Genomic DNA, 24,034 nt, shown 5'->3' with positions numbered 1-24,034 from the left:
CAGATGCGTTATGTGGTTATCACGTGGGTGTTGCAGGTAAGCCGCATGAAAATAGCATTTATAAGAAAATTGGATGAAAGTGTGTCCCAGCTTTATTTCACACAAAAAGAAAGAGTGGAGAGAAAGCAAGAATTATAAGGATGGGAAGAAAAATATTGAGCAATTTCCACCTTCAATGTAGGCTTGTTAGGTGTAATTGTAATGAATCCTGGATTGGGCAAACTGGCAGTAGCAGTGGCAGGAGGCTCCGCCCACCCACCCGGACGCTTCTATACATGTACGGAAGTGCTGCAGATGTACAGGAGTGTACACGAACCGGTAATAAAAAAATTAGCAACCCGCCTCTGCCCTGTACCCACACACGGCAAAAGCATGGAAATACCTAAGTTAGAGCCGTGGAGGCACAGTGCTGTAGGCTACTTCTGCTGACTGCCAGCTGCCAACAGTTCAGCAGTTTGATTATTATGGGCTCAAGGTTGACTTAACCTTCCATCCTTCTGAGGTTGCCAGATTTTGGGGGGCAAGATGCTGACTCCATAAACTGCTTAGAGAGGGGCTCCGGGGGAGGTGCTTGCTGCCGTCGGCAGCTTAATGAAGCTGCCCTCAGAGTTCTGGTTCGTATATCTATTTAAGATCTTAGATATCTCTTTTTCCAGTAAGGAAAAAGTAGGGAGGGACCCTCAGCCAGTTAGAATCCTCTTTGGAGTTCGCAGCCTTTTTTTCTTTTTGGCTGCGAACGAAAGAGAGTGAATCAATGAAAGCTGAGTCATTTACTCCGGCCAGATCTTCTCAGCTGTTTTTTTTTCAGCTCTAGGTGAGTTACTTCCCCCCCCAGAACAAGCCTTTGTAATTAACCCATTTAAGATTAATCCGGGCAGTGACCATACCTGTGAATTTTTCCTTTTTCTCTATTTAAAATACCAGCTTCAATTTTATAAAAGACTCCTTTTGTTTAACCTTTTTTTTTTATTAAAAAAAAAATGGCGATTTTATAACTTCCGCATTTGCTATAACGATATATCTTCAACTTCCTGGACAGATTTAAGGGATTACAAACTAATTAGCCCTGTTCCCTCGAAGATTTCTTTTTATTAATTGCCAGGGGTTTGTTGAAACTACCTTATCTCAAATTAACGTGAGTAGAGACTCTGTTTGCTTCCCTTTTTATCATGGCACCGAAATCGAAACCCAGACGCTCTTCTACATCAGCATTTGTTACGAAGCCGCTGTCCTTGCCTTCTACGCCCTCTACTGGAGATTTGCTAACGAAAGAATTTCTTTTTGAAATCCTTAAAGAGTTCAGAGAGGAAATGCAAAAATTTATTTCAGACTTTTATGACAGACTTGATGCCAAGATTGCTCAAACAAAGGAGGATATGATCGAGGTTATGAATGTTATGACAGATTATATTGCTGGAATGGAGGATAAATTGGAACTTTTGGAAGAAGCTAATTCAACCTGACATCTAAAATTGAAATATTACACAGGAAATCCAAATTGCGCAAAAACAACTTGTCATGATAAATTATAAAAAGACCTGAGTCTGCAATAAGAGTTAGGGGATTGCGTGAAAATGAGCAGGAGAATTTGAAACAGACCTTTTTTGAGGCTTTTAGTCGCTCGGTGGGAAGTCCGGGACTTAACTTTGATTGGCAGATCCAAAAAATCTATCGCCATAATTCGTACGTAGCAAAACAGCGACAACTTCCGAGGGACATAATTATATATTTCGCCACAAGAGAATCCAGAAACGTGATAATACAGGAGTTCTACAATAATAGGCTGCGAATTGATGGACAGGATTTGATGGTTTTCAAAGAAATACCACCTCAAATATTAAGAGCCAGAAGAGACTATGCCTTCTTAACTAAGGAACTCAGAAACTCTCAGATACAATACAGATGGGAAGTGCCGTTTGGAATTACTGTTACATTTGATAACCAAAAACATTGTCTCAACTCTGTTTGGGAAGCCCGAGATTTCTATTACAATATTCTGAAGGTGGGACTTCCTGAATTACCCGGACATGGAGAAAGACAAGGAGAAGGAGAAGAGAAACAGCGGAACACGTGGCTACAAGGCGAGAGGCATTGCTTTCCCCCTCCGGAAGGGCAGAAGAGTAGAGAATAAAGACTTAGTTATGCTTCTAAAACATTTGCTTAATTTTTAATCTGAATAATACTTTGTGATTTCTGTCTTGGGTAAAACGGTATAGCTGCATACTGACGAAGAGACATTGAGACTGAAAGAGACTGAAAGAAGTGGTGATGATTTTGGAATATATATTGTATGGGATTTAAACAGGATTCGATGGATAACTTTGAATTTCTACTTTAATTGTTCATGATTTATTCTTTAGGGTGAGGAGAGCGGAGATCGTGATCTTCTTGGATTGTGGTTCGGGTTGAATGGAGCTGGGAAGTGTGGGGTAGATGGGAGGGTAGTGAAGGTTTAAGTAGAGTTTATTTTGAGCCAGAAAGTAAGCTGATCTTTGTATAAATTGTTATTTGAATATAATGTTTGGAAAGATATACCCATAGAGTCTGCAGGAAGGTGAAGCAAATATAAGAGTAGTACGGATGAAAATAAAATATATATATGGACACGGGTAAAGGCAGGATGGGAGGAGTTGGAAAAGGAAACCGAGAGAAGTATTTGAATGTTTAAATGGTTTAATAGAGAAGGAGGTAAAAGAGATAAATCAAAGGTTTGGATATTTAGATAAAGAGATAAGGCCTTCGCTGGAATTCCATTTAATTAACTTACTTGGTTTCAATATAGTTTGAAATCCTGCAAGTAATAAAATAACTGAAATTAGGAATGAGGTACATTGTTTAAGATTTAAAAATGATGGGAAGCTGAGTTTAATGTAGAGAATTTGTTGATTTTTCCCGTTTTTCCTTTTTTTGTGTGTGTGTGTGGTTTTTTTCTTTTTTTACTATTTCATTTTTTTTTGTTTTTCATTTATCTTTTATCTTTTAATTCTAAAGTTATTTGATTTTAATATACTCCAGACTGTGCTTGATAAAGAGTTATGCCGGGTATGGGACCTGGGAAGTCGAAAGGGGGTTAGGGAGGGGGGTTTATGGGGGGAGGGGCGAGGGTGGAAATACAGTCTCAATTTTCAGAACAATAAGAATGCACTTGTATACTGTTGCTCTCTTTTCTTTTTTTTTCTTTTTTTCTTTTTTTTTCTCTTTCTTTTTTTTTCATTTTTCTTAATTTTAGAGTAAAATATAAACTGAATAGATTAATGAATTGTAGAGATACACCAAAGTGAGGAGTAGAGGGAAAGAAGAGGGAGGAATTAAGAGGGAGTGAGAAGGGAATGTAAGGAGGGTGAGATGGTGGGAAGGGGAGAAAGGAATGGTTGAGGGGGAGGGGAAGTAGAAGAGGGGAATGTTGGAGGGGAGAAATGAAAGTTGGAGGGGGAGAAGAAAGGGTGTATGGGGGATTGAAGTGCTATGTTGGTTTTCTATGGTGGAAGATGAGTTGTGTTCATTGATTTCCCCCCTTTTTTTTAAATGCACAGTATATAAGTGATTGTATAAAATGAAAATGAAAATGAAATAAACAGTTTTAAAAGGCATAAACTGCTTAGAGAGAGGCTTGTAAAGCGCTGTGAAACGGTATATGGTGTCTAAGTGCTATTGCTATGTCCATACATGTATGATCTAAAAAAAGGTAAAGACAAAGAAGCCCTATTTAGGGTCACATTCCCCAGGCAAAAAGCCTCTCCCAGGTCATCATTGCACACTGAAAGCCAGATTGGCCCAATGGTTACCGTGTTTTCCCGAAAATAAGACAGGGTCTTATTTTCTTTTTACCCACAAAATATGGCTTGGGGCTTATGAGGGGAAGGTTTATTGTTTTGGGGTTGCCAGGCAGCTGCTCTCTTCTGAGCAGGGCAGCTGCTCTCTTCCCAAAGAGCCAGGCACAGCCTCATGGGCGAATGGTTGTGTTGTGCTGTCGCAGCCATGAAGCAACCACGTTCATGAGCAGGCACCCCACAAACCCCCTTTCCAGCCAGGCACAGCGCCATTCACTGACTTAGGGGTATCGCCAAGATGCATGAGCACTGGCTCCCGCAGCTTGGAACCTTCGAAATGCCAGTGAATGGCGCTCTGCACGGCTGAAGAGGAGGGTTGTGCGAGTGGCTGTTTTGCTCTCGCTCACACGCCTCCCAGCCTCACAATGCCCTGGGCCAGCTCTCCCTGCAGAGCCAGGGCATCTCCGCTGCTGCCACCGCTGCCATCCCAGCATGGCTTTTTCACTGGCTTGCAAACCGAGTATTCCAGCAGTGGCCACTCTGGGCGTACGCTCTATGGTTGTATGCCCTGCCGGCAGCTGGCCCACAACCATAGAGCATATGCCCAGAGCCAGAAGACTCAGTTTGGAAGCCGCCAAAAAAGCTATGCTGGTATTGCGGTGGTGGTGGCAGCAGAGGTGCTCTGGCTCTGCGGGGAGAGCTGGACCAGGGCATCATGAGCCTGGGAGGAACGCAAGTGGAAGCGGAACCCACACAACCTCTCCAGCTGTGCAGAGTGCCTTTCACTGGCATTTTGAAGGTGCCAAGCTGCGGGAGCTGAGCAGCGGTGAACAGGCGCTCATGTGGCTTGGCAATACCCCATGGTCAGTGAATGGTGCTGTGCCTGGCTGGAAAGGGGGTTTGCTGGGTGGCTGCTCATGAGCGTGGTCGCTTCATGGCTGTTGTGTTGCGCTGCTGCGACAGCACAACACAGCCATTTGCCCATGAGGATGTGGCCGGCTCTTTGGGAGCTTGCTCGCAAGAGAGCAGTTGCCCGGCAACCCTCCTCTTCAGTTGGGCACAGTGCTGCTCACCAACCTAGCAGTATCCCGAAGGCGCCAAGCAACACGATCACCTTTGCCTCCCCCCGGTTCCTGTGGCTTGGCACCTTCGGGATACTGCTAAGTTGGTGAGCGGCGCTCTGCCTGGCCGAAGGTGGGGGGTTATCCAGGGAGCTTATTTGTGGGGAAGGGCTTATATTTTTGCCCACCAGAAAAATGTGGCATGGCCTTATTATCAGGACATGTTGTATTTTTGGGGAAACACAGTAGTATGTTGCACTAAATGAAGAAGGTCCAGGTTCTAATCTATCATCTACCAGGAAAATTCACTGGACTTCAGGCCAATCTCTCTCTCTCAGTCCAATCTATCAAAATAGCAGGAATGAGTGCTATATACAATATCCTGAGCTCTTGCCAAAAGGTGTGATATAAATAATAAAATAGTAATAAATAACTACAGTTTATTCTATAAGCAGTATAATTGCATCTATTGTATACTTTTACTTATATTTACTGTATATTACATACAGTATGTAATAAACACTGTATTAAAAATAATCTTGAAAGGCATCCACCACTTTGCGGTGATTTGCACCTCTTGCTCAGCTGATTTTCAATAGCTTCTTTTGTCCTAATCACCTAATCAAGTAGGATCAACCTCACAGGATTTCAGACTTGGATTTCTTTGCCTGTGGTGTTGTGCACTCATTTATTCAGGGGAAGTACATTTCCAACAAAACCCAATTCACATCTGATGAGAATGTGTGAACACTACATGCTGGAAACAATGCATTCTCTTATCAGTTTTTGAAGAATCAGTGTAATTAATATCATAAGTATATAGTAACTAAATTCTGACAATTGTGATTAGTGTGTCTACTGTATTTTCTTTTATTGTTTCAGCTGAAAATGTGGCCAAACAATGGAAGGTTACTCGAAAAGAACAAGACCAACAGGCTGTAATGTCACAGAACAAGGCTGAAAATGCCCAGGAGGGTGGATATTTTGATAAAGAGATTGTACCTGTGGTTGTCCCTTCTAGAAGAGGTCAGTGAGCGGTTTGTACTGTACAAGGGGCCAGGACCTGTTTCTTACTATAATGATTCATCTTTGTATTCATTTTTATTTGCTTCGATTCTTCCTCCCTCATGTGTTAGAATAGTTGGTGTATTGGGAAGGCAGAGACAGTTAGTAACCTCAGGCATAATTAGTTAGTCTTTACTGCTAGATGAAAATAAAATTGTGAATTTAACCCTTGTGTGCTGCCAATTATAAACATCTAGACTTGGAAAAGAGAAGAATAATTACAGATCTAGAAAGAATGTCACCTATCATTACTGTTTCCACAATGTCAGTTTTGAACTGGTTCATAGGTTACACCAAAGTTTCTTCCTGTTTCAGTAACATGTATTTTTTTAAAAAAATAATTGTATTAATTTAATAGTAATTTAAAGAATATCCCAATTTTAAAATTTCTCATGAGTTAATTTCAAGAGTTACCAAATCAATTTTTGGCACCTTATTAGGAGTTTAATATATTTATCTCTGCTATAGTTTGGTTAATAGTGATCTATTGAATAAATCACAGCAGGTGGGCTTTATTTCTTACGTTAATACAAAATCAACCAAGCAACATAGATTGGGTTCATACTGTACCTAAACCCCAATGTAGAATTCTATGGGTTAATATATGAACTCAGTTTATCACTCCTATGCTTGAATACATATAATTAAAGAGTGTAGGAAATCATAAAACAGTTGTGATTGTCAAATGTCAAAATCAAAGTTTCATTTGTCTTGGTTTCAAGGAAAAAATACAAAAGTGGTTTCAAAGTAGAAACAAAGTCCTTTCTTTGATCAAAATGTTTATTCATCTCTGCCAACTCCATTCATTTCACCATCAGTTCTTCCTTTGCCGGTATCCATATGTCCTTCCATCCCTGTGGCATAAACAAAAGTCTTGCTATGTTATCATAAATAAAAGCAGGCCAATTTTTTTCAAGAAATGTATCCATCAAGCCTAAAAGAGAAATATCTGGTTTCAATTCTGCATTCCAAGAATTCTCTGAATCAAGGTACATATCTGATCCCAGTATTTCTTAGCCTTTATCCAACATATGTTTGACATATTCGTATACATTTTTGACAGGTAAAATACCATCAGTAAGGGGAGTGTGTATCTTTAATGAAAAAGAATGAGAAGTAGAATTACTAATAGGAAAATTCCGCCTTTCCTTTTTTGCAGCAAGTATAAAACGGCTGCTACTGAAATACTTGTTTTTGACAGGCCCCACGGAAGTGAAAGCTGATGAACATCCTCGCCATGGGTGCAACTTAGAAAGAGTGGCAAAGTTGAAACCTTGCTTCATAACCGATGGGACAGGCACCGTGACTGCAGCAAATGCCTCAGGTTGGTTTGTTGAGCAATTTAAAGATAAGCTATAAAATTGGATCTTTTCCAGTTGCAGCAATCTGATTTGATTAAGGATGAAGAATAAAGGGAGGGGGGACATTTTTCTAATTCAACTGGTACAATTTGGATTTAGTGAAAAAAAATGAATTATTGGAGTGTAGTGTTGTGGTGAGTAAGGTCTTTGATGAAGAATGCAAAGGACTAGATGGAATGTACATTAAAGAAAAACACATAAAAGAAGAAACAACCATGCTACTGATCATTAACTACAACTGCAAAAGTTTTGATTCTTGTACTCTTCAATTAAATACGAACTTTCCACTTTTTAAAAAGCATCTAAGGTATATATCTAACCTAAAAAGTTAAGAGTATTTTTGCAGAGGTAAACCATATTAGCTTCAGGGATCAGATCTTAGATCTTTTACAAGAGAAATTCCTTTTTCTCTCATTTCTTATCCTGGCCAAATTGAAATTCCATCGGAAATGATTGCTTTATGATGGAAATATCCATGAAGATAAAGCTGGGCAAAACGGATGTATCTGAATCAGATAATCGGATGTATCTGTCAAGCTTTGTTAGACACTTTAACCCTAGATTTAGTTGTTTTTCTCTTCAGGTATAAATGATGGTGCTGCTGCTTTTCATTCTTATGAAAAAATCAGAAGCAGTTAAACGAAATCTTATTCCTTTGGCATGGATTGTGTCTTCGGCTCAAGTTGCTCTTGATCCTTCAATTATGGGAATAGCAAGCATCACAGCAATAAGAAAAGCTGTAAGTAGGGAACAGGATCCATTCCGCTGATTAATGCATTAATTCTGAAAATTGAATACCTTTTTAAGCATAGTATATTAAGATCATAATATATATAGCCCATTCCAATCCTGTTGAATTATGATAGCTTTGCTAATAAATATTTCAATAACTATGTTAATGAATTTTTCTAGGTATATTTTCTGGATAATGACCAAATGGATTGGTCATTAGTGAAGATTGAACTCTTGAGAGTTAATTAAATTGTGCATTTTTATTATAGCTGTTGAAGGGAATAAGTCAGTGGTGGGTTTCGAAATTTTTTAGAACCTCTTCTGTAGGTGTGGCCTTTTTTGTGGTAGTGGCTCAGTGGTCATGTGACTAGGTGGGAGTGGCTTAGTGATCATGTGACAGGGTGGAAGTGGCTTGGCGGTCATGTGACCGGGTGGGAGTGGTTTGGGGGGTCATGTGACCGGGTGGGCATGGCCAACTTGGAAAATGTGGTGAAGCTCACTTAACAATGCTCTTGCTTAGCAACCAAAATTTTGGGTTCAATTGTGGTCATAAGTTCTCTTTCTTTCTTTTTCTTTCTTTTTCTTTCTTTTTCTTTCTTTTTCTTTTTCTTTTTCTTTCTCTTTCTATCTTTCTCTCTCTTTTTTCTCTCCCTCCCCCTCCCTCCATTCCTTCCTTCCTTTCTTGTGTGTATCTCTCCCACTTACTTTCTTTCTCTCTTCCCTCCCCCTTTCCTTCCTTCTTTCCTTCTTTCTCTCTTTCTTTCTCTCTTTCTTTCTCTCTTTCTTTGTCTCTTTCTTTCTCTCTCTCTCTCTCTCTCTCTTTCTTTCTCTCTTTCTTTCTAAATCACTCTAAGTTTTGATGAAAGCAGTCACAAGTTTAGGGTGAAATAAGTCTTTTTCCAAAACTTAAACCAGGATTTCAACAAAAACTTCTACATCAGCATCAAGCTCAGGTTTTGACTTTTATCCAGAGCCCACCAGCTTCAAAGGTTCGGGACAGACCAGGTCTCTCCAGCTTAGATTTCCCAAGTAGCCCTGGCAATCAGGTAACCATGGGTGTGTGCCACCTCTGAACCCTCAGCCACCCTTAATACTACAAGAGGACTTATTGATGCTCAACTATCATGGGCTTTGGGAGAGAGGGCACCACAAGGAATGGAAGGCAAGCAAGGCTAGGAGGCATCAGAAAGAAAGGCTAGGATGAGGGATGTCTATGGGGATTCTTGGTCATCCAGGATGTCCCAAAGATGCTTTTTTTTCCCAAGAGGCAGCTGGACATTCTGCTTTTTCTTTGAAGACCTTTCACTTCTCCAAGAAGCTTCTTCAGCTCCTCCAGAAGCTTCCTCAGAACTGAAGAAGCTTCCTGGAGGAGAAGCAAAACGTGTTCAAAGAAAAAACAGATAGTCCAGTTGCCTCTTGGAGGAAAAAAAGCACCCTTGGGAGAAATGGATGAGGGCACCTGGTCCTAGCCTGTGCCCCTCATGTATGGGCATCCATCCCAAGGAAAGACTCAACCCAGCTTCCAAAAGGGCCCACGCATGTCCCATGTTCAAGACCAATCACACGCAAGTTCCCCCAACATAGTGCCTGGACACACCGGGGAGGTGGTGGTGGGTGGGTGGGAAAGGGTTAAAGTTGTGGGTATGGTGTCTCCCCTCCCCTGCAAAAATCATCCCCACCTTTGCATTGGGCAGTTTCTTTAACCCTCAGCTGCGCTGCGCTTTTGCAAAACAAGCCTGCCCTCAACCGAAAGTGGGTGTGTGGGCAGCCGCCGTTTCTACTCACGTTGTTGCTGAGATCCTCAAGAGCCATGCTCATGCTGGCGGTCCAGAGGGCAGGGGGAAGAAGTTTCTCTTCTGCCTTACGACCTCCTTTCTTCCTCCTTTACCCAAAGCAAGACACAACTAATGGAAAAAAACCCGTGGTGGCCCAGGGCCAAGGTGTCCCATTTTAAAGTTGATCTCCTTTTCTGGGTCAAACGGGAAGGGAGCCTGAGCAAAGGAGGAGATGGAGAGCTGGGCGGAGGAAGGGGGAAACCCTAGCGAGGACTGCCTGCCACCAACTATAAGCCAGGTTGATCAGGGCAGCATGCTGTCGCCCGTAGTGCTGCGCTTTGAATGTGCCGGAGCCCCCTGTGGATCTCTTATGGGGTGTTGGGTAACCTGGTTCTGGGAATCCCTCCCCCAAAAGACCAACCACCCATCACTCCAGTTCTTGCGGCTTTTTCGGGGGTTTATTTTTAAAAATGCCTCTCCAGACGATCTTGAAAACCTGCAAGGTTGCTTTGGGAGAGGGACTAATGGGCAGCATCATTCAAGATCATCTGGCATTTTTTAAAAGAACCCACTGAAAAAGCCACAAGATCTGGAGAAATGGGCGGGCGGTCTTTTTTTTGGGGGGGGGGAAATCTCCAAAACCAGGTTGCCCAGCATCCTGAAGAGGTCTGTGTGGGGCTCCGGCAGCTGCAAAATGTGGCACGAGGGGGCAGAAGTCCCTGAACCCAGTGGGGAGCCTAAGCAAAGGAGGAGGCAGAGAGCTGGGCGGAGGAAGGTTTGGTTGGTTTGGTTTGGTTTATTGGATTTATATGCCGCCCTTCTCCCAAGGACTCAGGGCGGCATACAACATTGAAAAAAAACACATATTACAAAAGTTAAAAAAAAATTAAATAGAATATCCCAAACAAACCCAATTAGAATTGACAATAACATTTTTTTAAAAAAAATGATTAAAATTAACAATAATCAATAATTTATTTTGTTTTGTTTAGGCCAGGCTGGCTTGCTGGAAAAGCCAACTTTATAGGGTGTGTTGGAATGACCGGAGGTTGGGGATTATACGAAGCTCCGGGGGCAGCTCATTCCAGAGGGAAGGCGCTCCCACAGAGAAGGCTCTCCCCCTGGGGGTTGCTAGCCGACACTGTCTGGCCGACGGCACCCTGAGGAGGCCAATTCTGTGGGATCACACTGGATGGTGGGAGGCTACCGTGGCAGTAGGTGGTCTCGCAGGTATCCTGGGCCTAAGCCATGGAGCACTTTAAAGCTCATAATTAGTACCTTGAATCGCACCCGGAAGACAACCGGCAACCAATGCAGGCCGCCTAAAAGGGGTGCAACATGGGAGCACCTAGGTGCCCCCATGATAACCCGTGCAGCCACATTCTAGACCAGTTGAAGCCTCTGGGTGCTCTTCAAGGGCAGCCCCATGTAGAGAGCGTTACAGTAGTCCAGGCGAGAAAGGACGAGGGTATGAGTGACTGTGCACAGAGCATCCTGATCCAGGAAGGGACCTGGTAAAAGGCCCTCCTGGTCACGGCCGTCAGGTGTTCTTCTAAACTAAACTGCATATCCAGGAGGATTCCCAGATTGCGAGCCCTCTCTAAGGTGGCTAAAATTTCTCCCCCTATCATCAAAGATGGAACAAGATGCACAAATCAGGATGACGGAAACCACAGCCACTCAGTCTTGGAGGGATTGAGCTTGAGCCTGTTCCTCCCCATCCAGATCCGCACAGCCTCCAAGCATCGGGACATCACGTCGAGGGCATCATTTTGATGGTTTGGGGTATAGATGAAAAGTTGGGTATCATCAGCATATTGATGATACCGTACCCCAAAACCACAGATGATCTCACCCAGTGGTTTCATATATATGTTGAACAGGAGGGGTGAGAGAACCAACCCCTGGGGCACCCAAGTGACGCACCTCGGGGTCGACCCCTGCCCTCCAGTCAACACAAACTGTGACCAATCCGACAGGTAGGAGGAGAACCACCGTAAAACAGTGCCCCCCCATTCCCACCCCTCTGAGTCATCGCAGTAGGATACCATGGTCGATGGTATAGAAAAGCCACCGAGAGATCTAATAGGACCAGGACAGAGGAGCAGCCCCTGTCCCGGGCCCACCAGAGATCATCGACCAACGCGACCAATGCCGTCTCCAAGCTGTATCCGGGCCTGAAACCCGACTGAAATGAATCCAGGTAGACAGCTTCATCCAGGTATGGGGAAGCTGACATGCTACCGCACTCTCAACAACCTTCACTACAAAGCGAAGGTTGGAGACCAGATGATAGTTGGCTAAAGAAGCTGGGTCCAGGGAAGGCTTCTTAAGGAGGGGTCTCACCACCGCCTCCTTCAAGGCGGTGGGAAAGAACCCCTCTCTCAATGAAGCGTTGGTAATCACCTGGAGCCAGCCTCGTGTCATCTCCCGGGAAGCCGAGACTAACCAAGAGGGACACGGGTCCAGCACACAAGTAGCAGCACTGAGTCTCCCCATAATCCTGTCCATGCCCTCGGGGTCACAGGGTCAAACTCATCCCAGATGATCTCCACAAGATTCATCCCCATCGACTTGCCCGAATCTACCCAGTCAGAGTCCAAGCCTGTTCAGATCTGAGCGATTTTATCCTGCAGATACTGAACAAATTCTTCAGCCCTATCCTGCAAGGGGTCTTTTTCAGTTCCTTGGTTGAGTAAGGAGTGGGTCACCCTAAACAGGGCAGCTGGGCAGTTATCTGCGGACACAATAAGAGCGGAAAAATGTTGCCCTTTTGCCGCTTTTATTGCCACTAAGTAGGATTTAATATGAATTCTTACTAATGTTCGATCAGATTCAGACCAGGTGGCCCTCCAACCACTCTCTAGGCATCTTTTTCGGCGTTTCATCTCCCGGAACTCCTCAGTAAACCAGGGAGCTACCCGGGATTGACACCGGGTCAGAGGCCGCAAAGTCACAACACGATCCAAGGCCCCCATGGCCGCCCTATCCCAGGCTTCCACTAGGGCTTCGGTTGAGTTGTGAGCAAGGGATTCAGGAAAAGTCCCAAGCTCCATCAGGAACCTTTCAGGGTCCATTAGGTGCCTGGGGTGGAACCATCTAGTCGGTTCTGCCTCCCTGCAGTGAGGGGTAGCAGTATGGAAGTCAAGCCTGATGAGGAAATGATCTGACCATGACAAGGGTTGGATAGAAATATCCCCTAAATTTAGATCATTCATCCACTGCTCAGAGACAAAAATCAGGTCGAGCGTGTGTCCCCCATTATGGGTGGGGAATTAACTGAGTTAGGTCCATAACCATCATAGAAGCCATGAATTCCTGAGCTGACTCAGATGTCTCGCCAATGGAAGGCAGATTGAAATCCCCCAGGATCATAAGCCTGGGGAAATCAACCAATCCAGCTAACACATCCAACAGCTCCGGCAGGACCGATGAAATGTAGCAGGGAGACAGGTATGTAACAAAAAGACCCACCTGAACTCCAAGGCCCCATTTCACAAAAAGGGACTCACACCCGCCTATCTGAGGCACAGTGACCTCCTGAGGTCCGAGACTTTCCCTAATAACCACCGCCACCCCCCTGCCCTGGGCTCTCGGCTGGTGAAACGCCTGGAAGCCCGGTGGGCATAATTCATTAAGGGGAACACCCCCCTCATGGCCCAACCAGGTCTCCATAATGCACGCCAGGTTCGCTCTACCCTCTTGTATGAGGTCCTAAATGAGGGGAGCCTTATGTACTGCTACTTCTACTGCTGGAGCTGCATTGCCCTGCTGACTTCTGCCCCTCATGTCATGCTTTGCAGCCGCCGGAGCAAGAGGTCCCCGAACCCAGCAGGGCAATGCAGTTCCAGCAGTAATAATAGTTTCCCCCTTCCTCTTCTCAGCTCTCTGCCTCCTCCTTTGCTTAAGCTCCCCGCTGACTCTGAGGCTGCAGGCACCCAGGGATGGGAGGGGGGAAATGCTGGCCATCCCCCCCCTCCCAAAGCAACCTTGCAAGTTTTCAAGATTCTCTGGAGAGGCTTTTTTAAAAAGAAACCCCCGAAAAAGCCACAAGATTTGGAGAGACGGGCTGGCGGTCTTTTTTTGGGGGGGGATCCTGAGAACTAGCTTGCCCAGTACCCTGAAGAAGTTCGCACAGGACTCCGGCGGCTGCAAAGTGTGGTACGAGGGGCAGAGGTCCCCGAACCCAGTGAGGCAATGCAGCTCCAGCAGTAGCAGTAGTTTCCCGGCAACCCAAAGGAGACATTCTCCCAGTGGTGTCTCCCAGTGGTGCGCTCCGCCACCCTCACTCCCTCCCAGCTAAGGGTGGGGGTGCCTGAGAAGCCCCTGGGAGAATGTCCACTTCGGGTTGCCGGGACAGCAAATTTCAAGGGAAAATGCAGCTGCTGGAATCGGTGCACCACTGCTCCTGCAACTTAATGCTCTCCAAGAAGCCTGCATTATCGGGAGCAGCAGAAGGAGCAGCAACGGGTGTCACAGCCACCCCCGGTGTCCAGCGTCCTCCTTGGGAGCCTTGAGTTGCCCCCATTTGTGCGTCTCTCCCAAGCTTCTCTCAGGAGGTGAAATGGCAGGCACCCTGCTGGCAGAGCCTCCGGGTGAAAGGCGAGTGAAGGGCATAGTGATGGGAGAGGCTGGCCATCCCTGAAACCAGCTGTCGAGGAAGGAGGCAGAGATGAGGCCTGGGGCTCAGTTCCCTGCCAGGCAAGGGGGGGGGGGCTTTCTCGCACACCTTCAGAGAAAGAAAGAAGGCATCTGAGAAAGCCCCCCCCCACTGCCTCTCAGAGGCAAGGCGATTGGTGAGCCAGCCAATCAGTGTGCGGATGGGCGGGGGGGAGCAAGCAGCGAGTGGCGACAAAATGGGCAGGGTGAGCAAGTGAGTGAGTGGCAACTGGACGTGTGGGTGAGTGAGTGAGGGGGGGCAGACAGGAGGGAGTGTTCCGATACTGTCCCATCGGACGAACGGGTTCTAAAACATACAGTAAATTTGATGAACCCCTTCTGGTGTACAAGTGCAAACCGGGAGCAATCCACCTCTGGGATAATTCCAGCATCAGTGGTGACATTAGAATTGTATGCAGTTGTGGTCCCACCCCTTATGTGTGTTCAAATTCCGATTAGAGTTCATTTCAGCACCGTATCTTAAATACTGATTTGAGCATTACATTGTTTTTTTTTTACAAATGAACAGTGTGTTTGTAACCAGAGCCTCATTTATTTCTAAGTATTGCAAATAATTTTATAATTTTTTTGGGGAAAAAATAGAACTCATTAGTTTCTAACAAAATTCAGCCATGATTTTTAACTATGTTCACTGAATGAGCTGTTGATCTTTTGCAGGTGGAAAAAGCTGGTTGGACATTGGATCAAGTGGATCTATATGAAATTAATGAAGCTTTTGCTCTCGTAGGTGCCATAGTAGCAATAGAACTAAAATTGAAGCCAGAAAAGGTATGTTTAACATTGCCATAAAAACACAATACCCCAAATATTGCAGATTAGTTATAACATGAAATTCATATGCTGCTCAAGATGAATAGAGCACTGAAATATATTTTGTTTGATTCAAACATGCAATATTTGCTAGGTGGAATGGGAAGGGTAACATTCAAAATAGTTTGTCATCTGAAATAAATTGCAGAAGATCCATTTGGGGAAATTTGATAAACTATACAGATGGGGGATTCCTTCTAGTGCAAATTGGTACTTGATTAAAAGCTTCATGGCTGCTGCTATGTTGCAATATTTTCAGTGAGGTCTTATTTTCGGGGAAACGGTATATTATATTCCCTTTTCTAACCATGATCTCTTATCCGTCTTTAGGCTTTGATTATTCTTTTCTTAGCTTGTCTCCCATATTCCTCTCTTGGATCTTTTTTTTTTTTTTTTTTCGAAGAGAACTTTTTTATTTTTCTTTTAAAAAAAACACAAATATGTCATCATTTGTCAATCATTAAGACATTGAAGTACAATTTTTTTTGTTGTGTGTACCCCTCCCTCCCTCCCCCCCCCCACCCCCCCCCTCCTCCTCCCCCCCCCCGACTTCCCAGAACCCGTACACGGTATGGATTTTTAACTAACACAGTCTAAAATCTATTGAGAAAAAAGAAATAAAGAAATTAATGACATTCTAGATTGACCTTAGCTTCTTCTTACTGAACTGACTTTTAACAGTTTAAATCATTTCTGATCTTAAGCATAGGCTAACTGGAATTTCTTAGTCCCGTATTTATTTTGTATATAGTCAATCCATTTTTTCCAGTCTCGTTTATATATCTCATTTGAATGATCTTTGAGATATGCCGATATTTTAGCCATTTCAGCTAAGTTTGTTAAGAGATCAAAGCTTAATGCATATAAAGAGGATATATAATGTATTAATACAGATGGATTCGGAAACAGAATTAGTTAAAGATTGTATGATAAAATGGGCTCAAAATATTGAGGAACCAATAATGTTGGATACATGGGAAAGAATCTGGGTAAGAAATGTGAAATTTACACAAGCTCAAAATCTGAGAGAAAATTTTTACAAGATGTTCTATAGATGGCATTTAGATCCTAAAAAGTTGGCTTCTATGTATCCGAATGTACAGCCTAAATGTTGGAGGTGTGGCTCTCTCGATGCTACATATTATCATATATGGTGGACCTGCCAAAAGGTTAAGGCATTTTGGATAAAAATATGGTGGGTCATGCAAAATGTTTTTAAAAGAAGGATAAAGTTTAGTCCTCAGTTATTTTTACTAGGTATATGTACTGACTTTACAGTGGTAGAGACCAATTTGATTCTGCACCTGATAACTGCAGCAAGACTGTTGGTGGCGCAATATTGGAAGAAGGAAGACTTGCCTACAATCCAAGAATGGACATTGAAAGTAACAAACTCTCTTGGATCTTTCTGTTTCCTCATCTTGCCTACTCATTTTAAACTTTCCTATCTTTTCTATCCTTTTCCATTGTTTAGTTTCCAAAATATCTACTCTTGCCTCTATCGTTCTCCCATAAAAACCTTCCTGTTTCCCCACTTTCTTTTTTAATTTCCTTAGAATACTCTCCCCTTGGCTTATGTCATCAATCCCTATTGTTTTTATTATTATCTCTCCCCTCCCCCCATTCCATTTGTTCTGTCTGTCCCCTTTTTCCATCCCCTCTTTCAGTTGGCTCCTCCTCTTCCTTGGCGTGTTGAACCCTCACTGTCTCTTGTATTATATTTCCCAACATTTCATCTATACTCATTTTTTCCATAACTCTCTAGTAATGTCTTGTCAGTGTCTCCTTTGTACTTTGAATTGCTAATGCCACCTCTTCCCAAGTTCCACTCAATTCTTCTTGATGAAGCATCTCATTAAATTTTATTGAATCCTTTTTTGTCCAATAATCAAAAGACCATATATTCGAACTTACAAACACTTCTCAAAATGCTTAATGTTCTTATTTCTTTATATTCCAAGCTTAATCTGCCTGTTCCTCTGGAGAGCCCTTTAAATCTTCCATCACCTCCTTAAATCCCTCTATAAATCCACTCTTATATTGTAAATCTTCAGGGTTTTTTTCAGCAATATTTTTTTCATATCTTCAAGTTTCAGGGAGGGGCCATGTTTAAATCTGCAGTTGACAAACAAAATTTTGGAAATGTTTTGCCTTCCATTAGCAGGTGGCACTCTTTAATTGAATTTCAATATTAAGCCGCTTTTTCCAATTTTCCACAATGTAAAGATGTTAATTTTTGAGCAAATAATTCCAGTGTTTCAAGATATCTTTCCAATAAAACACCTGTCCAGTTTAAAAGTCCAATTTTCAGTATTTTTAGCAAATTTTCTCTCTTCTATCTCCTCCCCCCTCTGATTCTACCTCCTTCAATTTTAGTATTTTTTCAAAGTACCTGGTCACTGCTGCATTAAATAATTGTAAACCCTTTTCCAAATTCTTTTTGGGATTTGAGAATTCAAATAAATAAAGTTCTTCTCACCCAGCTCCCAACACTGACAACCAACTTTGCTCCAGCACAGTGCTTAGATGGTCATTCTCTCTCACAGCTTTGTGGCAGCTATCTTAAACTGCCTCTTCTTCCCATTGTGGCACAGAGAAAAAAGCTCTGGGGTTCGACAGAAGATTGTGATATCTCCTTCAACCTCACAGAGCACTCCTTCTTAGCTTCACTGTTCCTACAGAATGGTTTTTCGGTTCCCTTTGGAGCCCACAAACAGGAGAAAACCAGCACAGGAATGGAGATGACCATTCTCTGACTGGAGTTGTTGGGAGGCTCCACTCCTCTCTTAAAAGCTTATCTTTCTCTGTGTTGTGATCCAGAACCTCTCAGAATCTTATGTTCAATTTCAATTTCAATTTTCAATTTTAATGGATTTGTATGCCGCCCAATCCCGAAGGACTCCGGGCGGCTTACATAAAAGCAATTTAAAAAATGTTAAAAGAGTTTAAAATAGAAAACAAGGCAAATTAAAAGGGACACAACATGCACTCAATCTTAATGGGGCTGAAGATCAGTCAAAGATCAACAGCCCCAGACCTGCCGGAATAGCCAGGTCTTAACAGACTTTTGGAAGGCCGAGGAGGGTCCAGATCTCAGGGGGTAGATCGTTCCATAGGGCCAGGGCAGCTACAGAGGAGGCTCTCCCCCAAGGAGCCGCCAGACGACATTGCGTAGTCGACGGCACCCAGAGAAGGCCCGCTCTGTGAGATCTTATTGGGCGCTGGGAGGTATGTGGCAGGAGGCGGTCACGGAGATATCCAGGTCCTAGGCCATGTAGGGCTTTAAAGGCAGTAACCAGCACCTTGAAGCGTGTTCGGAGACCAATAGGGAGCCAGTGCAGCTCACGGAGGATAGGTGTGACATGGGTGTATCTAGGTACACCCAAAATAGCTCGCGCGGCTGCATTCTGGACCAATTGTAGTCTCCAAACACTTTTCAGGGGCAGCCCCATTTAGAGTGCATTACAGTAGTCGAGTCTTGAGGTGATGAGGGCGTGAGTGACCATTTGGAGTGCCTCCCGGTCCAGGTAGGGCTGCAACTGGTGCACCAGGCGAACCTGGGCAAAAGCTCCCCTGGTCACAGCTGACAAATGGTGTTCTAGTGTCAGCTGCGGATCCAAGAGAACACCCAAGTTGCGGGCCCTCTCTGGGGGGTGTAAGATTTCACCCCCCAGGTTTAAAGGTGGAATATCTGGACTATCTTTGGGGGGCAGCATCCAAAGCCACTCGGTCTTGTCAGGGTTGAGCGCAAGCTTGTTCATTCCCATCCAGACCCTGACAGCTTCCAGGCACTGGCACATCTTCACTTTTTCACTTTTTAAAAATCTGCTTGTTAAATGTAAAGATATATTAGAATTCTTTATTGGCCAAGAGCGATTAGATTGGCAAAAGAAATTTGTTTGGAAACACAAGGAATTGATTTGATTATTTGATTGGACACACAAGGAATTATTGAACATCAGATAGAATTTGGCACTCTGTGATGCTAGTATTCAAATAAAATGTCATAGACTTTTGGAAACAAAGCTTATGTTGAGCTGTAGACTTCTAGTAGCACTTCCAAAGGAACCTATCTAGGTATTGCAGTCCAAAAAGGACATCAAAAAAAATTACAGGAAGCCCAGAGAACAAAGTTCTACATGGAACAATTGAAGGAATTGCATATATTTAGGCTGTGGAAGAGAAGATTAAAGGGGTGTATGATAAGAATTTATCCTACAAAGGATTGGATTTATTCTCCAGTTTCCCAGGGGGTGGAATCAGAATCAGTGGCTTGTAATTGCTGTTTAATATTCAGACTGGATATCAGAGTGATTTTTCTGACAATATTATAGAAGTTACAATCACAATTTTATGATAGCTCCAGTACTACATAGGTGAGCAGTAAAGTTGGTGATCATTGCAGAACATTCCTTCCACAAATTTAGTGACTGGGAATAAAAATTAAATAGCCAAATATCAGGCATTGGTTTAAAAAATACTAAGAAAATTAAAAGGTAAGTTTGAATAGAAACAGACAAGTGTGTTGTGTAAGTAATGGCTCAGTCAGAGACACTTTCCTCTGATCTCAGCATGAAAATGAGTCTTGCCCACTTCACTATAAAATATATTGTCAGAGGTTTCAATTCTTGTTCTAAACATTAGGTTCCAAAGTAGGAAAGGAAAACTTCTAAATTTGATTTAACATATGCTTCTGATGTTTTCTTTCTTTCTTTCTTTTGGCAGGTTAACATTGAAGGTGGGGCTGTTGCTCTTGGTCATGCCCTTGGAGCATCTGGTTGTCGAATCCTAGTTACACTTCTGCACTCACTAGAACGAACAGGTGGAAAACAAGGAGTTGCAGCTTTATGTATAGGAGGAGGAATGGGCATAGCTATGTGTATAGAAAGATAAAGGAAACTTTTCTTTGATTTTATATCAATTTGTAACATGACTCATCTTCATTAGTAAGTAATAAAGAAACAATATTAGGCAATACTTACATATTGATACTAGGCAAGATCTAAGCATCCTGCTATCAGTTTAAGTAAAACTTTCTTCAATGATCTACTTTGTCTTTTCTTGCCTCTGATTTCTAATGAAGAAAAGGGATCCACTGAATCTTTTAGAAGCAGAACAGAGGTGGGTTCCTAGTGGTTAGCAACTTGGCCTGGGTCGCTGGAACCCACAGTGACCCAGGCCTGCCACTCCCCCGAACTGGTTCTCCTACAGCCCCGCCATTTGATTTTCGGTTCTGCGCATGCGCAGAACAAGTTTCATTGCAGAAATGTATTTTTATTCCTTTTTTAATGTTTTGTGCATGCACAGACATTTTTAGGTGCAAATGTGCACGCATGCGGAGCCGGCAGTAATACCAGCGGCAACCCATCCCTGAAGCAGAAGGCATACCATCCACACCCACCCTAATATTAACCCCTGCAGATAATTTCATCCTGCCTTTGAGAAAAATAGCCATTACATTATAGTTTTTCCTCCTTCTCCAATACTAGCATAAAACTACGACTACAGTTTGTGTGTACACAAGGGAGAGGTTTTTGCATTCTGCTGCATTATTCCCAGTAGCAAAATACTTACAAGAAATGCACCAAAAGCTAAGCGTTTGGCTGTAACTTGACTTTGTTTACTGCTGAAGCTCTCAGGTTTTTTCCAACCTCCTCCCCTTTACATTCTGCATTATACTACTGATACAAATAAAAAATATGCATTGGTGGGATTCAAATAATGTAACAACTGTTCTCTGCCCTAATGACCAGTTGGGTAGGCGTAGCTTGGTGGTCATGTGATTGGATGGGCGTAGCCAACTCGACATCACTCATGTCGAGGGTGCTTTGCATCACCTGGCCTTTCCTGATGGGGATGCTGCAACAGTTGTAAGTGTAAAAATGGTCATAAGTCACTTTTTCAGTGACATTGTAACTTTGAATAGTCACTAAATGAACTGTTGTAAGTCAAGGATTGCCTGTACAAAAATACAAAAAGTTTCTTTGCTTGCAAAAAGCTGCCCATAATACCAATCATTCGATTAGAAATGGGGGAATACACACTGAAGATCATGGAAACCTAAACCATTCTGTCCGAATACCTTCCTTTTCATCAGCAATACCTACAACCTGTGGGCATATTTGGGTTACAAAATGCTGAGCTAAAGAGGCAAATTAACAAAGTATATAGGGGACCCAGGTTCAAGTCTCCCAAAGTATATAGGGGACCCAGGTTCAAGTCTCTCAGAATCAAATAAAATTAGTATATGTCACAGATATCTAAATAAACTTCATTTCTTGAGTCATCTTACTAAGCTTTATCATGAGAGAAAACTAAAACGAATTGAAGGATCCATACTCTACCTCCTTTTTTTGTTAATCTTACTGTCAGTGAGCAATCATGTGTCTTGGCCACTCCGAAGCAATGCAAGAGATTTAAGGCCACTTTACAAGTAGTCCTCGATTTATGGCCACAATTGAACCCAAAAATTCCATTGCTAAGCAAAGTAGTCAAGGGAGTCATAACCCTTTTTATAATCATTTTTGCCACGATTAAGCATATCACTACAGTTGTTAAGTGAAACATGTAGTCATTAAGCAATTATGGCTTTGCCCATTGTCTCTGCTTGTCAGAAGCTCCCTAGGAAGGTTGCAAATTACAATCCCAGGACGCTGCAATCATTTTAAATGCACGGTAGTTGCCAAGCACACAAAATTTGGTCACATGACTGTGGGGATGCTGCAGCAGTCATAAGTGTGAAAACGGGCCATGTCACTTTTTTTGGTGCCATTGTATCAAATCATTTTCTATATTTCACAAGAAAGTTCTTCCTCATGGGTATTTATAATTAATTCTGATTACCATAAGGTGAACATGCTGAAACCTATTATATAGTAATTCAAATTATTTCTTCTCTATGTATTTCAGTTTGCTGACAAAACAGGCCTTAAATAAATAAAAGCCTTGAAAGTCCCAATTTGCAATATATAACCTGATTCTAAATTATAAAGATGTCACGAGTCACTGCTAGAAATAACTGCTTTACACCAAGTAGGGATTAATTCCTAGTCATGTCGTCAAACATACAGTTTAGAAGTTTAATAAATCAGCAACCCTTTTGGACTGAATTCCAGCAAAATGTTGAAAGAATCAGTGTCCCCCAATTAAGGATTAGTAACATTGATGAAGGGTGCTGATACAACTACACTGTGAGCACAATTATTAGGCAAGTTGTATTTTGGAAGATTAATTTTGTTATTGAAGAACTACGCTGCTCTGGGTTAATCCAAAATGTTAATAAACCTCAAACCAGAATATTTAAGAAAGTAAAAGTGAGGTTTTGGTTTTCTTAGGAGAAGATATGTGCAGAATTATTAGGCAAGTAAATGAAAAATCAAAATTTCCCCCTCTCACTTGTTTATTTGCATCTGTTAAAGTGAGAATAAACAAACAACTCAAAAGGTTGAAATAAACATTTCTGACATTTAAAAAAATAAGTTTCTTGATCTGTTAACGATCAACTTTTTGTGCAACAATAACCACAGCTTCCCAGACACTGTACAGAGAGGTGTATTGTTTTCCTTCACCATAAATATCCCATTTAAGAAGGCCCCACAAGCCCTCAATAGGGTTTACATCACTGAACAACACACATGAGTTGAAATGGCAAGCTGGGCCAAGAAATATCTAAAGACAGATTTTTCAAAAGTTTTATGGACTGATGAGATGAGAGTGACTCTCAATGGACCAGATGGATGAGCCCGTAGCTTGGTCAGTTACAGGCACAAAGCTCCACTTCAACTTAACGCCAGAAAGTTGGAGGTGGGGTATTGGTATGGGCTGGTATTAAAGATGAGCTAGTTAGACATTTTCGGGTTGAAGATGGACTCAAAATGAACTCCCAAACCTACTGCCAGTTTTTAGAAGACAATTTCTTCAAGCAGTGATACAGGAAAAAGTCTGCATCTTTCAAGAAGGCCATGATTTTTATGCAGGACAATGCTCCATCACAGGCATTGAAGAACTCCACTGGGTGGCTAGCCAGTAAAAGCCTTAAAGATCAAAGAATAATGACATGCCCCCTTCCTCACTTGATGTAAACCAAGTCGGGTTTAGCCTTCCTTACCTTGGCCATGTCTCTGAGTTCTGAACACCTTGTACTTCTGGGCACTTCAGGTAGGTGGCAGTTCTGGAATATGACAGCACTGGAGGATAACGGGTTCCTGGTAGCTTCACGTTTGAGTCTTTTCAAATGTTGGGCAGTAACATAAAAAGAGCATTCAACTTTTTTTCTCAACACATTTCTTGTAACCCAGTTGACCATTTGCCACAAAATGTTTGACGGTTCTGTGATCAAGTTCCAATATCTTAGCAAATTTCAATTTGCATCCCTCTGAAATATTTTTTACAATTTTTGACTTTTCAGAATCAGTTAAATCTCTTTCTTTGGCCGATTTTGTCTGAAGAAAATAGCTGTCTAATAATTATACATCTCAATATAGGGCAGCGATGGTGAATCTTTTTTGGCTCACGTGCCATAAGGGGGGAGCTCAGGGGGGTCATGCACAGGCATGCCGCCCCCATAATGCATCGCACGACCCCCCATTGCACATGTGTACATGCGGGCCGTGACCCCCATTTTTTGCATGCTTTTTTCACCCTCCCCAGACTCCAGAGGCTTTATAGGAGCCTGGGGAAGGCGAAAACAGCCCCCTGCCTTCCCGGAGGCCCCCCGGATGCTTCAGGGACCTTCAGGAGGCTTCCCTGAGGACTAAAAATGACAAGGAAACCGGAAGTCC

General features: G+C 42.8%; 1 protein-coding gene across 1 annotated transcript in view; it reads left to right on the top strand.

The window, feature by feature from the left end:
* Positions 1-20,299, top strand: part of LOC116507570 (acetyl-CoA acetyltransferase, cytosolic-like) — a 46,439-nt gene extending 26,140 nt beyond the window's left edge. Inside the window, 7 exon segments of the mRNA XM_032215791.1 lie at positions 1-36; positions 5,714-5,857; positions 7,098-7,220; positions 7,841-7,863; positions 7,865-7,996; positions 15,102-15,212; positions 19,980-20,299. The exon segment at positions 1-36 is cut by the window's left edge and continues 82 nt beyond it. Coding sequence (XP_032071682.1) covers positions 1-36; positions 5,714-5,857; positions 7,098-7,220; positions 7,841-7,863; positions 7,865-7,996; positions 15,102-15,212; positions 19,980-20,147 — 737 coding nt within the window. The 3' untranslated portion in view covers positions 20,148-20,299.
* The last annotated feature ends 3,735 nt before the right edge of the window (positions 20,300-24,034 follow it).

The sequence above is a fragment of the Thamnophis elegans genome, chromosome 4 (assembly GCF_009769535.1).
Source record: "Thamnophis elegans isolate rThaEle1 chromosome 4, rThaEle1.pri, whole genome shotgun sequence".
In the NCBI taxonomy this organism is placed as follows: Eukaryota; Metazoa; Chordata; class Lepidosauria; order Squamata; family Colubridae; genus Thamnophis; species Thamnophis elegans.
This window is presented reverse-complemented; position numbering and strand designations above follow the sequence as displayed.